At 29.8% G+C, this 13,435-nt stretch overlaps 1 protein-coding gene across 1 annotated transcript; it reads right to left on the bottom strand.

Moving 5' to 3' along the window:
• Window positions 1-12,768, bottom strand: LOC145841909 (netrin-1-like). The gene is made up of 6 exons (XM_082949210.1): window positions 11,720-12,768; window positions 8,400-8,588; window positions 7,074-7,229; window positions 6,639-6,698; window positions 6,006-6,113; window positions 1-1,940 (listed from the first exon to the last, which is right to left on the bottom strand). Exons 1-6 carry the CDS (start codon window positions 12,753-12,755, stop codon window positions 1,531-1,533), a joined length of 1,959 nt encoding a protein of 652 aa, XP_082805336.1. The 5' UTR covers window positions 12,756-12,768; the 3' UTR covers window positions 1-1,530.
• Between the last annotated feature and the right edge of the window lie 667 nt (window positions 12,769-13,435).

Genomic DNA, 13,435 nt, shown 5'->3' on the forward strand with positions numbered 1-13,435 from the left:
TTTTAGTACTTTATTTTCAATAAAAGTTGCGAAGAAAAAAAATGCATTGTATAGTACTCTACAAATAAAGAATACAAAAATTATATTTACTTAAGGGTATCAGAAAATTAGTTTTCAAAAATTGAAAACGTCTTATACAAGTTTAAAGAAAATAACTAAAAAGGACACTTTTTATATAAAAAACTAAGCATTAAAAAGAAATATATTAAAGTCAAAAATCCTTTTTAAAATACTTTTTATTACAGTTTTTTAACGTTTGGAAATTTCATTAAGAATAAAAGTTTTATTAAGAAGATTTGTAAAAATTCAGAGTAAATTAGTTCATATCAGAACTGATTTAAATTGTCAAACAAACCAATACAATATTTTTTATTACCCACATAGCTTATAATGTTGATGATAACAGTATTGTATGGCAAAATCAGTATGAATATTTACAAAAAAATACCTCATAAAACAAAAAATATCTTAAAATCAAAAGCATAAATGGTATCAAATTAAATATGTTTTGGAAAACCAGAAGTTAATTCTCCACAAAACAAATTTAAACTACTTAAAAACATATTAATTTTATGTTAATGTTAGTCAAACATAAAAATAAAAAATACTTCTACTGATGTTCATAATTTCAACAGAACAAAATATTTATTTTTGAAACATTATATATTGTATTTCTTTAAATACTTAGAATACTTGATTAATAAATACTTAATTTTGAAATATTAGTTTTCAAATACTTAATTGATACAAAAAAAGGTTTTAAAAGTTATACCAATAGTTGAAGCTCATAACCAAGATTTAGTTAAACTATAAAAGGACATGATGCGATCGAAGTAGACGTTAAGGAACAAAACATTATAAATGATATTTATGACCGACATGAAAACAGCTTAACTACTTGACTTTCGCATGCATCTGCGCATGACGCAATTGTTTCCATGCCAACAACAGCACGACGTTTCTATTTGATTGATTCTGACCACCTACGTAAACAATCGCAGCAAAAAATAATTCGCAGATGGTTAAAATTTTAATGCGACCAATCTTCACGGTCCGCCGGTTTTGGATACCTGATACGCGATGGAGCGTGACTAAACCCACCAATAAGCGCGCTCGTTTGAACAGGTACTATGCTAACTATAGTGTTCTGATAGGAAGAGAAAATGATTAAAAGCAAATAAGTTTACGCAAAATTAAAGTATAGTTATCTTTAGATGCAGGGTTTAAGATTGCTTAATTGAAGGTAAATACAAGTGTTTAAATATTTGACAAAACTTAAAGCAAAAGTCCTCAAAAACTATACAAAAGTATTAAATTCAAGCCTTAGTTGAATTTCGTTAATATTAGTTTTATCGTTTACCGAAAGAAAAGCGAGCCAGTCGCTCCGTAAACAGCAGTAAAACATCAAGTCAATGTCAATAGAAAACAACAGCTTAGCGAAAAATTGGCGCAAATCGCCACAATAACCCAAAAACTGTTCTTAATCCTTCCATTTACAACCTTCCAAGATCTGACCACCAAGGAAACATTCTACTTCCGGCACATCTGTTTGCTGCTCTTGCTCGAGTGCGCGCTCTTGAAACTGCGCATGCTCCGTCTGAAGCTCTCCTGCCACGTCACCAGCTCCAGGTTGTTCCCCGCCACTATGGACCGGTGGTTCCCCGTCGCGTCGTCGTAGTCGTCGTCCCACACGACGGGCGCCTGGTCGCCCCTGTACTGCGTCGTCATGACGACGTAGGGCCGGTTCAAGCGCACGCGAGCGTGGCAGAGGCAGGTCCACTGGTGCTTGCGGACGTACAAGGTCATGACCGACTGCCTCCTCAGTCCCCTTATTTGCTTGCTCCTCTTCCACACCTGCTCCACCCGAACCTTCATCTGCACCCACCGCTGGTAGTCCTTGGTGGTGGTGGTCGGCCTGGACGTGATGACCAGCCGCAATACTGTTGCGATTTTATTGATGTTAGAAAAAAAAATATCTAACAAATGTTTAAAATTTGGTTGTAAGTGCGGAATTAAAACAAAATCGTTTCCTGAGTTAGAATACAAAGAAAATTAGCAAAAGTGTGCAAACTTTTTTTTGTTTGTTTTTACACAAATGTTAAACAAAAAGATATATGTTAATCGCTTTGTACTTCTGATTTCAACACTTGTTAAAGTTCGTTCATTATTAGTAATTTAAGTGCTAAAGCTGAACGAATGTATTTAAACACACATTTGATAACTTTTGATATCAAAAAAAAACTTAAAATATATTTTTTTCCATATGCTGAGCTTTTGTCTTATGAAACTGCTTTAATCTTAAAACAAACAAACTTTTGCGCAAAGAATAACAAGTTGAGCTCTAAAGCACCTGCTGAGCTAATTTAAAACTTATTTTCTTGAGAAAAATTTGTAATGAGCAGATTTTGGCGCTTAATTTTTGGCTTAGCCAAACGAACAATGGTCTGGTAAATACTCGTGTGTTTAAACAAGACATACAACAAGCTTACAGCATTTTCTCGTAATGAAAAATTTGAAAGTCTTCTCAAAGGTTATTTAAAAATTTTCTAAGTTCGCTTAAATACGCATTGAAGTACATACATTTTTTTGTTGAAAAAATTAAATAACTTACATGTTTTTAAGTTTAAATCTGCCTGCGTATGCTATTTCGACTTTACAAAAACTTACACTTATAAAAATTACTGTATGTTTATAAAAATTTCCACATCAAAATTTACAAGCTAAAAATAATCGTTTTTTAATAGAACAACTTGAGTTATGAAAGTATCAAAATTTACGGTATTTTTTGAACACATGAATACTTACATCACGAAAAGTTATTTTGAAATACATAAAAGCAATTTGGGTTTTGATCAAGTTAAAGCTGTTTCACATACGGCAGTAGTAAAATCGTGTGAAAATATACGCTTAGTTTTCTTATAAGGATAATTAAAATTTTTTATTACATTTTGCGGTATGAAAAGTTTATGCATTTTAATTTCACACCTTTTTCTTGCCTACCGCCAAAATTAAAAACAATTTCATTTAAAGTGTTTACGGCAGAACGTAAACAATTTTCAAATTAGAATCTTCAAAATCAAAAAAAAAAGCGTAATAAAAGCATACTTAAAAACCTAATTAATTTTACGTTTTAAAATATCAAAGTGTTTCGCATACGCTTAATATTTCAACTAAAATAAAAACAAAATTCTATACTAAAAAAAAACCGTTGTTTGCGAAATTATTTAACGTTTTATGATTTAATCTGCTTATGAATAGATCTTTAAACTGTTGTTTATTTCATAAGGTTATATTTTGTTTTTAATTTAAGATTTTGAGTAGAAGCAGTTTATAGCTTGTTTTTAATGTTAGTATCGATAACATTTTCTTAATTGAAAGTATTCTTTGCGCATTATCGTGAGCCAGTTTATTTAAAAATAAGAAAGTTATAAAATATATTGATTATCTATTCGTTTAATTTAGTGTATATATTTGCCATACTAAAGTAGTATAAGTATTTAAAAAAGTTCATCAAAAATTTAAGTGATCAAAAATTAAGATTTTACTCATTAACATAAGATATTATCTCCATTAATTTTTAAGATTGTATTTTTTAAAATTTTAGTTGTTACGTTTATTTTGAAAAAAAAATCGGTTTGAAATAGTATGATCCTAAGCAGTTCATTAATAAAATTGAGTTTTCCTTATGCAGTGTACAAACTAAAAAAGTAGAGTGTTATATTTAGAAGAACTTGTTCTTCTAACAAGTTATTTTAGTTATATATATATGCTTATTTTAATTTTTGTTTTTAATCTGGAGTTAAAAAACTATTTATTTTGTAATCTAGAAGTTTTTTTTTACTGCTTAAAACTTAACAACATAATTTATAAGTTTTAATTATATAAATTTTTTATTTAGATAATGTTTAAAATTAACAAATAAATTGCATAAAGAATGTTATAACACTATCAGTAAATCTTTGTGTGGAGTATTTCTATTCAGATTATTATTGTTTAAACAAATTTGGTTTTAATCATGTAATAATTGTTTCAGTATACAATTCAAAAGGTTTGCAACCTTTAAAAAAGAACAAAAAAGTTTTATAAGTATTGAGATGTTAAGTAATTTTGAAACCAGTTTAACACAATAAATTGTCTGAATTCGAATAGTGCGTTCGATACTTTAACGTGATGACAAGTGTATTTTTAGACATTTCAAGTTTCACCTCATTAAGACGTAAACAGTTAAACTTTTAAAAATTGAAAGTAAAGTATCCGAAGACAGGTACAGTAACTTTTTTTAGTTTTTTTAATACAGTTATGAAAGTTACTTTTATTTTTCAAATAAATATACTAAATATATAAAAAGTTGTAAATAAATTTACATAATGGGCAAGAAAAATATGTTAACCAAAAAGAAGATGATAGCTTGAAAAAATATCTAGACATTTCAATATTTATGATATTTTTGTATGTTTAATTTTAATCAAACTTTTTTGAAATTTTTATGGACCATGGAACTTGTAACTGTTTCTTTAAAACAAATCAAATCAGAACAACTTTGAGTGTTTATTACCAAGTCCATACAATGTCAAAAAACTTAATAAAAAACTGACTTGTAACTGTTTGAATTACAAGGAAAACAATTTCGAACTTTCAAACAGCCAAAAGTCACGTTCGCAAACTGAATTGCGTGCTTTTGACCATCAGAAATATTCAACTTGCTTAATTCGCACTTAAATTGTCGGTCGATTAAACTCAGGTTTACGAGACAGACACGTTTTACCGAGTGATGTAATAAAGGTGTTAAAGGAAAATCAAACGTCACCAGTTTGCTTAGCCGTCAGTTTGTTTGCTTTAATTAAAAAGGGTTAGTTTATTTTGCTTTAAAAATATTGGAGTAAATAGAGTTTAAAGGAAGTAAGCTTTAATTAATTGCGAAGAAATTTTTTAGTCAAACAAGTAAAATTCGGTTTTAAAGTAAACTTATCAATTTATTTCAAACATAAGTTTTTAAGTTTAACAGTACTATAATTAGTATTGGGATTTAATTAGAATTTAATTATTTGGATTTAATTTATATAAAGTTTATTGAAATTTTGACTTTAGTTAAAGTGTGATTTTTAATATATAAATTAAAACAGATGTACAACAATAATTTTTATAACAAATTTATAAACCAATTGAAAAATATTTTAATAGTTTAAGCACTAAAGCGGTATTTTTTTACTGGTTAAAGTATCCTTAGATATAAAAAATTTTTTTAATTTTTTAGTGATAAAATATAATTTTTTCACTTATAAAAATTTCCAGGATACAATTTACATTACAAGCATTACAAGTTTCATTTTCCTATAATTTGACTGCAAGTTTTCAAAGATTACAAAACATTAATAAATAAGAACCATAGATTTTAAACGTGCGTTTTCTTAAAACCATAAGTTTATTTATTCTATAAAAGCTTTTAAGCTATAATTAAAAACTAAATGTTTAAATTACATATACTCAAAAACATTTAATTTTAAGGTTTAGTAGATTGACAAAAATAACATGAAACAAAAGTATTCCATCTATATTCAAGCAAAGATCTTACTTAAACTTTTTTCACTGTGATCTGTCTTAAACTGTTTTTAACAAACTCTTAATTTTTGTATATAAACTGCTATGGAGTTTGAAAACACAGTGCAGTATAATTTCAATATATACTAAATACCTTTTTTTACAAAAAAGTAACAAAAGCTTCTATTAAGGTGTATTGTGTATCGTTCTATAAACATAGTGTAGATTATATTTAGAAACAAAAAATTTTAACAAATAGTCTGTATAAAGTAAGTAAATGTTTTAGCTGATTAATCAAGTTCCAAATTTTTGGTTTAGACATACTATAAGTTTGAAACAATTTTTGTTTTGTTTTATTACTTTTAAAAAACTAAATATTTGTACAAAAATTTTTATTGAATAAAACTTACCTTTAATTACTTTACATAACAGTTTACAATATAGAAGTACATGTACGAAAGACTTACTGTAGTGAAACGAGCAGTACTTTTCTAAGTTCATTTTCAAAACAGGATTGTGTTTGCAAACATTTTTGCATCTACCTCCAGACTGCTTTGCTGGTGCTTGAACTTTCGCTGTATAAATTTATATGTATAAAAAAATTCTACAACGCAAAGTTAATAATAAATTGTTTTTAAATGCTTTAGTTAGGTTTTGTCGTACTTTTTTATATTTATAAATGCGAAAAACCGTACTATGATACATATACTTTTGTTTTTAATTCAATAAGTAAAATTAATCTTCTAATAAACATTTTGTTTTACTTGTACTTACTTATTGTTTTTCCACATAGCCTGTTTTACAAAATTAAAAAAAAGTCTAGTTAATTAAAGATATGATTGATTAAATTATAAAGTAATAAAGTTGTAAAAACTACCAAGTAATTAAAAAACTTGAAAAATACACTTTATATTTATCTAGCTAACGTCTTTAGTTTGTTCTAGTTGCTGTAACATATTAAATTTAATACGAGTTGTACTAGTTTTAAAAAAAGTAAACAATCGTTTAATTTCGTACTTAAAATTTAAAAAATTCAAAACTACAAAGAAATTTCAACTTTGCTCTACAAACGTGATTTAAAAAAACTATAGTTTACTAACAAGGATTGTATGGGGAGCTCATCGGTGTTGAAATAGCATAAGGTGTTTGAGGTGGTACTCCTGTTAAAAATAAAGAAAAATATAATAGTTTATACCTTTAGTAAATTGAACTGAACTAATACAGTATTAGAATAAAAAATATTTTCACTTTTTTTCATAAACGTAAACTTAAACAACCTTTGAAAATTTGATTTAATGTAACTAATCACTCTTTAAAAAAATAATAACTGTAAAGTATGCTAAAAGCACCTACAAAAGTATTACTCAAGTAGAAATAAAAACTCTACTGCTGTTTTTATCAAGTGTTTGAGTACTCAAATTGAGACAAATTTAAAAAATCAGGTTATTCGTCAAAAACTATCCATTTAATTTTGAAAATAGGGTGTTACCGAATCAGTTTTAAAACTTTTATATTAAGACTCAAAGCAAATGTACCGTTCGGACCGCACGGTTCCACGCTCGACCTCGTCTGACGGTACCCCTTCGCGCACTTCATGCACCTCCTAGTGGTAACACCCGTTTTGCACAGGCACTCGCCCGTCGTCGGGTTGCAAACCCTGCTCACCGACCCCACCCAGTGGCATCTGCACGCTGTTGGTATTAAATTTGTACTTTAAAAAAGACCTAAATGCAATGTTTTGAAAATTAAAGATTATAAGGAAAACTGATAAAAAATTAGATTATATAAGATATTTGAATACAAACAACTTGTAAATATAGATAAAGTTAACATAGCGTAAAAATATAAGATCCAAGTCTAAACCAGGGTTTCCAGGGCTAACAGTGGGAAATAACTAGTCGAGGGGGGTATTTAATAAATGGGAACGGGTCAAAATAGCGCGAGTGCACAAAATTCCACGAAGAAAAATTTGTACGAAGGGACACAATTGCACGAAGAATTTTGCACGAGAGTAAAAAAAAAATTTAAGATTAATAAAAAAAAAAAGTTACTGACCGAAAGTAAGGGTTAGGGGTAATAGTGATAGAAAAAAAAAAAAAAAAACTAAAAAAAAAAACGAATAAATAACAAGAATTTAATTAAAAAAAAGCTACCAACCGAGGGTAAGGGTTAGGGAATAACCGTAAAAGTAAAAAAAAAAAAAAAGAACAATAATTAATAAAAAAAAAATTACCGACCGAAGGTAAGGATTAGGGGTAACAGTGATAGTAAAAAAAAATAAATAAACAAAAAAAACCTAGATTAAAAAAAAAAAAGTTCAACCCGTGCTAAAATGTCTTCGTGCAAAATTTTCTGCCCGTGCAAAAGTGTCTTAGTGCAATTTTATCTTCGTTCAATTTTGTCTCCTTGTTCAATTTTGTACGCTCGTGCAAAAGGGCGATGTTTTTTAAATATTTGCTAAAGGGGAAGATTATGAAAATGAGTTTTGAAATTCCTTGGCTAAACAAACGTTTTAACCAACTTCAACTTCTAAGCATATTGAACTGGTTAACAAAACACTATGAAATTTATCGAAAATGCAATTGAAAAAACAGCGACAATTCATTTTTCTAGCTTAGCTTTTAGTTAGTGTCAAAGCAGAGATATAAGGTAACAAAAAAAAAGGGTTTAGCTTTAAATATTTCAACTTTAGTGTTTTAATATAGTTTATGAACAGGAGTTTTTTACTTTTATAATCAGTAGTGGCATATCTACATCTTTAAAAAATTTCACTAAAACTACACAATCTTGTTAATACATGTACATATGCTTGTTACGACAACTGAAATGACGAATATTGTCTAATAAAAGTCTGGCCTCACGTTTGCACGCCCTCGGGTGGCTGATGTCGTAGTCGCGGTTTCTATAGTAACCGTTCTTGCAGTACTGGCAGTTGCTTCCTGTGGTGTGATGGCGACACCTGGTGCACACGCTTCCGCTCTCCTTACCGTTCTTTTTGTAAGTTTCCGGCGAAAAGCGACACCTACTGGAGTGACCGTTGCACTTGCACCCTGTTTGTTGGCAAATATTTATAAACTAAGATTTTGTACGAAAAAGTAAAGTTTGTATATATATTCATTAAAGATAGAAGGTAAACTCGACTTTTAAAAGATAAGAAAGTATATTATGAACGCATTCAATTTATTACTTTTTTGTAGAGCTGAAACTCTGCAGCTAGATACACAAATTAAATTCTGAATAAACTTTTTAATTTTGTGGTTTTCAAAGTACTTGGAGCAGTAACTCCCAAACATTTTAGTCGCTCCCTTTGGTTTTTAAGGAGTCACACCACTTAAACTCACACCTTACCTAGCCTTAAAACTCGATTCTACAATAAATACTATTATTTTATTTGAATAAGATTTATTTAAGCACTGACGAGGTCTTTGACCGAAACTTAATTTGTAAAATAAATTCTTGAAAGAATAAATTCATAAACAGTATTTTTATTTTTCAACTTAAAAACATTTTTGTTTTAATAAGTAACTTTGCTTTTTTAATAAATAAGTAAGTTGTATGCTTGAACTTTGTAACTAATTTTTAAGGAAGTTTATTTTGAGTTTTTGAACTTTAAGCTTTTAAAAAGTAGTGCGCGTTTTTCAATAGACGCAAAACAGTTGAGCGTCAAAACATTTTATGCGTATAGCTTTACGATGAAACTTAAACTACTTTATTTAAATAGATAGTTTAGAAATTATCTAGTTTGTTTTGTAATAAATACATCTTTAATACTTATAAAAGTATAGAAAGTATTAGGCATGCAATTTTTCAAGTGTTCACATAGATAATTTTACACACAGACAAAAGTTTTTTGTGCTTTGCACAGTTATTTAAACCGAAGAAAAAAGCGTATAACTTTCAATTTTATTTTAAATACATTACTTTTGTTATACGTAAATCTTTATTATAATTTAAAGTTAACCTAAAGTTAGAAAATAAAGTTTAGAAAAATTTTGTTATATTGAGGTGTAGACAAATACTTTCTGAAACAAAACACACAGTTTAAGATAAAAAGAAAATCTGATTAAGTTTATCAGTCTGTTAGATTACAAAAGGAAAGTATTCAAAATAGTCTGCTAATGTTCCATTTTGATTAAGCACATTTAGCAAAATACATAGTAATCTAATGTTTATAAAGTATGTGCTTTAATCAAGTTACTGCTTCAACCGGGTTACCGAAATTAAAAACGAAAAATAGCCTTTTTTTTCTTGTAAACTTACAAAGTTAATTATCTATGTATTAGACGAGTTATTTAGCCACATAAGTGCAGCACACTACACCAATGATGATGTATTAAATTAGATGATTAAATTATGCTTGTCCATATTACAAGAAATAATTTGTAAAAATACTTAAGAGAATAACTCATGTGAAACATACCACACTACAGTCGTATACTGCTACTGCTTTTATTTCATTAGATAAGTTTTAAGAGTAGCGTTTTAAAGTATAAACTGATTTGCTCTCATTCTTTAGCTGGGTGTGGGTAGACTTAGCCAACCTGCTAGGTATTTTTTGATAAAACAAAATACTTTAAACAAAGATAACTGATAAAAGCTATTGAACTATGCTCCGATAAAACAAATACGTTTAAAACTTTGATATAATTTAACTTTTAATAGTTTTAAGCTTATAGTGTTACTGATATGTTTTTTGTGCAGCAAACTAATTTTATGCTACTATCTTTTGAAAAAATAAATCTTATAAGTAGTTTTTTAACATTATCGTTATTCATCAATAGCTTTTACAAAGTGTATATCCTTAAAATAAAACGAATTAGTATTATAATTTTCTAATTTGCTTTGAAAAAGTTTTCTTTATAGAGTTTTTATTAAGTTTTGTAACAATTATTTTAATAAGATGGTTTTAAAAAAATTATTCATTATAAATAAAATGTATTAAACGTTTTTAAGTAGAAATAAATAAAAAGTTAGTACATTTCTTTAGTCATATTTTATAGTAAGCAAGTCTTTTAGTTTTTAAGTGCTTTATCAAATGTATTTTAATTGATTTATTTAATGTACTTTTCAGCAATCATTTAAAAATACTTCTATCAGATAGCAAATATCAGTTTTATTAGTATTTGTTTTTATGACTCCTAACGTGTTACCTTTTTTTTTTCAAAATCCTTAGTCAGAAAATAGTCGTCCAAAAATAATATAGCTAGTTTTAATTTTTATAAGCTTTAATATATATTGACTAAAAGTAAACCGTCATTAAAAATACATTAAACTGCTTAAACTATTTTTGAACTATATTTACTCAAAAACCCAAAACATATTGATTGGGTTTTATTAAAAAAGTTAACCAAAGTTGTGCTTTTTTAAAGCTTTTTTTGAAACTTATACAATAAAAGTATAAAGTAAGTAGCATAAAAGTCTTATTAATACAAAATGAAAGTGAGAAACCTTACTCAAACTAATAAATTATTCAAAAAATGATTCCTTGGAGAATTTAATAGTTTGAATTTTCGAAAGATTAAGTTTTTGGTGATAACATATCCAAGCAATGTATGCAAATACGACTATATTACTTATCTTGATAACTACAAAAATATTATTTGCTGTATCCTCTTATGGCATGAACTACTATTTAACTTTCTACTACGTTTTTTTTTACTTACATACAAATATTAATTTAATGTTGTTAAAAAGTTAAACAGCTGTAAAAAATGTAGCTTTGTACAAATTATAAGCTTTGTATAGGCCACACATTTTCTCTAGGATAGTAGTTTATTATACTTTCTTTAAGCAGTCAAATGTTAACAGCTGTAAAAACTGAAAAGTTTAAGCTTTGCTTATCGTAGTGTGCACATACGCATAGAAACTTTAAGGTTTTATTTCCCTGCTTACAAAAAGCATGAAGAAAATTATATGTATGATGCTATAATTACTTCTTAATATTATTTATTTAAGTTGATTTATAACAAGTTTAAATACATTTTAATTTCAAAAGTCAATTAAAACACAAGCTTTACTGCAATGGTTAAATAAATACTCATTAATCGTTTCTGCACATCCTTTTCTCACCAGTAACTTATTCTGCACGCGTACTAAAAGTTTCAAAGCTATACCCTACATCTCACAAAACAAAAAAAATCTAACTGAAATAAAAGAAAATATCAAAAACAAGCCAACTAACGGACACACTGGTTCGGGTTGTCCTTGGTGGCTCTTAACCACGGCCGGTCGTTGAAGTTGTTCCTGCACTTCTCGCAGTTCACCCCGAACGTGTTGTGCCTGCACTCGCACCTGATCGCCCCGTTCCTCTTCACGCAGCTGCTCCCGTGACCGTTGCACTTGCACCTCGCACCTATGTGGACGTCCGAGACCGCGTAGAAGAACGGGCTGGGGTCCGGGTTCAAGGGGGTGGTAGGGGGATCCTGCGCGCTGATTTCCCCGTTCACGGGCCGCAGCGGCTCCCTGCGCAGCAGCGGGTTGTTGAGGGAAATGAACTTCAGCTTTATGTCGGTCGCCGTCACCCACTCCTGCAGGTAGAACTTGTTGTCCAGGTCGTCCGGGGACCCGTTTGGAACTGGGTTGAACACGACTTCGCCGTACCTGAAGGGCAGTGGCTCCGAGTACTTTTGGGTGCACAGGACCTCCTGCGGGCTCTTCCTCACCTCGGACGCTTTCTGATCGAAGTAGTGCTCGCAGTCGATGGCGAAGTACTGGAAGGCGGTCCACGACTTGCCGTAGTTCATCGACTTGTAGATGGCCATGGCGCGCGGCCGGATGGACCAGAACTTGAGGAAGACGTAGGAGATCTCGTAGCTCTTGTGGAAGCTGAGGGTGAGGGTGACCTCGCGCTCGTCCAGCGACGACATGCTGTTGGACTGCCAGTACGTCACGTTCGGTCCGCTGGGGTCGGTCAGGTGGGACACGGGATGCGCGTCCTTGCCCTTGCACCGGCGCAGCTCGGTGGCGAACTCGGAAGTGACGGGGTCCTGCACGTAAGTGATCTCCTTGTACCGCTGACCGTCCGAACACGACTCGCTTGCTCTGAAGTCCCTGCCCTCGGCCAGGTTGATCAGCGGCGGGTCGCACCTGTTCATTGTGACGTCATCGAAAGTCCCGCACTGCTCGTCCTTGCCGGTTGGTGGAGCTGCGTATGACGTCACAAACGGAGTCGTCATGATGATTGTCAAGGTCAAGCAGCATAGTGTGAGGCTTTTCATAATAAAGTATCAGTAAATCTGTGTATTCGTTTAAATAACATTTTTAACTTTAAGCAATATCACTGTAAGTCTTGATTGCTTATTGTAATTTTAATTTTATAAAAGAGAAAAATTCAAAAACAAATATAAAGAAACATATCAGTAATTTAAAAATATACTAACAAGCCTTTACTGATACATATGCATTTGAACACTGAATGTTTCAAAAGAAGTCAAGTATGTTTATATATAATAATTACTAAATTTTTTGAATTAATATATTAATTAAATTTGTACAATATATTAATTTTAGCTTCCTTTGGTTTAGCAAAATAAAATACAATTTACTTATAATAAACAAAAAAGTTAATTGTTAAACTTTGTTTAACCTTAAAATTACAAAGAAAAATGAAAAAGCACAGATGTGTGATTGTTCAACTAATTTAGAAGAAAATTGGAAAAGGTTAAAAGCCAAAGTGTGACAAACAAAAAAAAAATTGTCACTAACTTTGATTGTTTATAAAGTAATAGTTTGAATACAAACTTTAAATATTTACTGCCTGTTAGATAATATAAAAAAACTTTAGCTAGAGATAAACCGTTTTACTATAAAAAATAAAGTATTTCAAACTAAACATAATAACTTATTTCATACAATTTTAATTCACCACTGATTAATGGACTAAGTTGCAACAAAATGT

The sequence above is a fragment of the Thalia democratica genome, chromosome 8, assembly GCF_965202585.1.
Source record: "Thalia democratica chromosome 8, ktThaDemo2.hap1.1, whole genome shotgun sequence".
Taxonomy (NCBI): Eukaryota; Metazoa; Chordata; class Thaliacea; order Salpida; family Salpidae; genus Thalia; species Thalia democratica.

Excerpts from the sequence above, each read along its gene's own strand:
- LOC145841909 (XM_082949210.1), bottom strand. The coding sequence starts at position 12,755 with ATGAAAAGCCTCACACTATGCTGCTTGACCTTGACAATCATCATGACG. Across the intron at positions 8,589-11,719 it reads CAACCCGAACCAGTGTGTCC|GGTGCAAGTGCAACGGTCAC; the intron begins GTTAGTTGGCTT and ends GCCAACAAACAG. Across the intron at positions 7,230-8,399 it reads CCACCCGAGGGCGTGCAAAC|CGTGCAGATGCCACTGGGTG; the intron begins GTGAGGCCAGAC and ends TAATACCAACAG.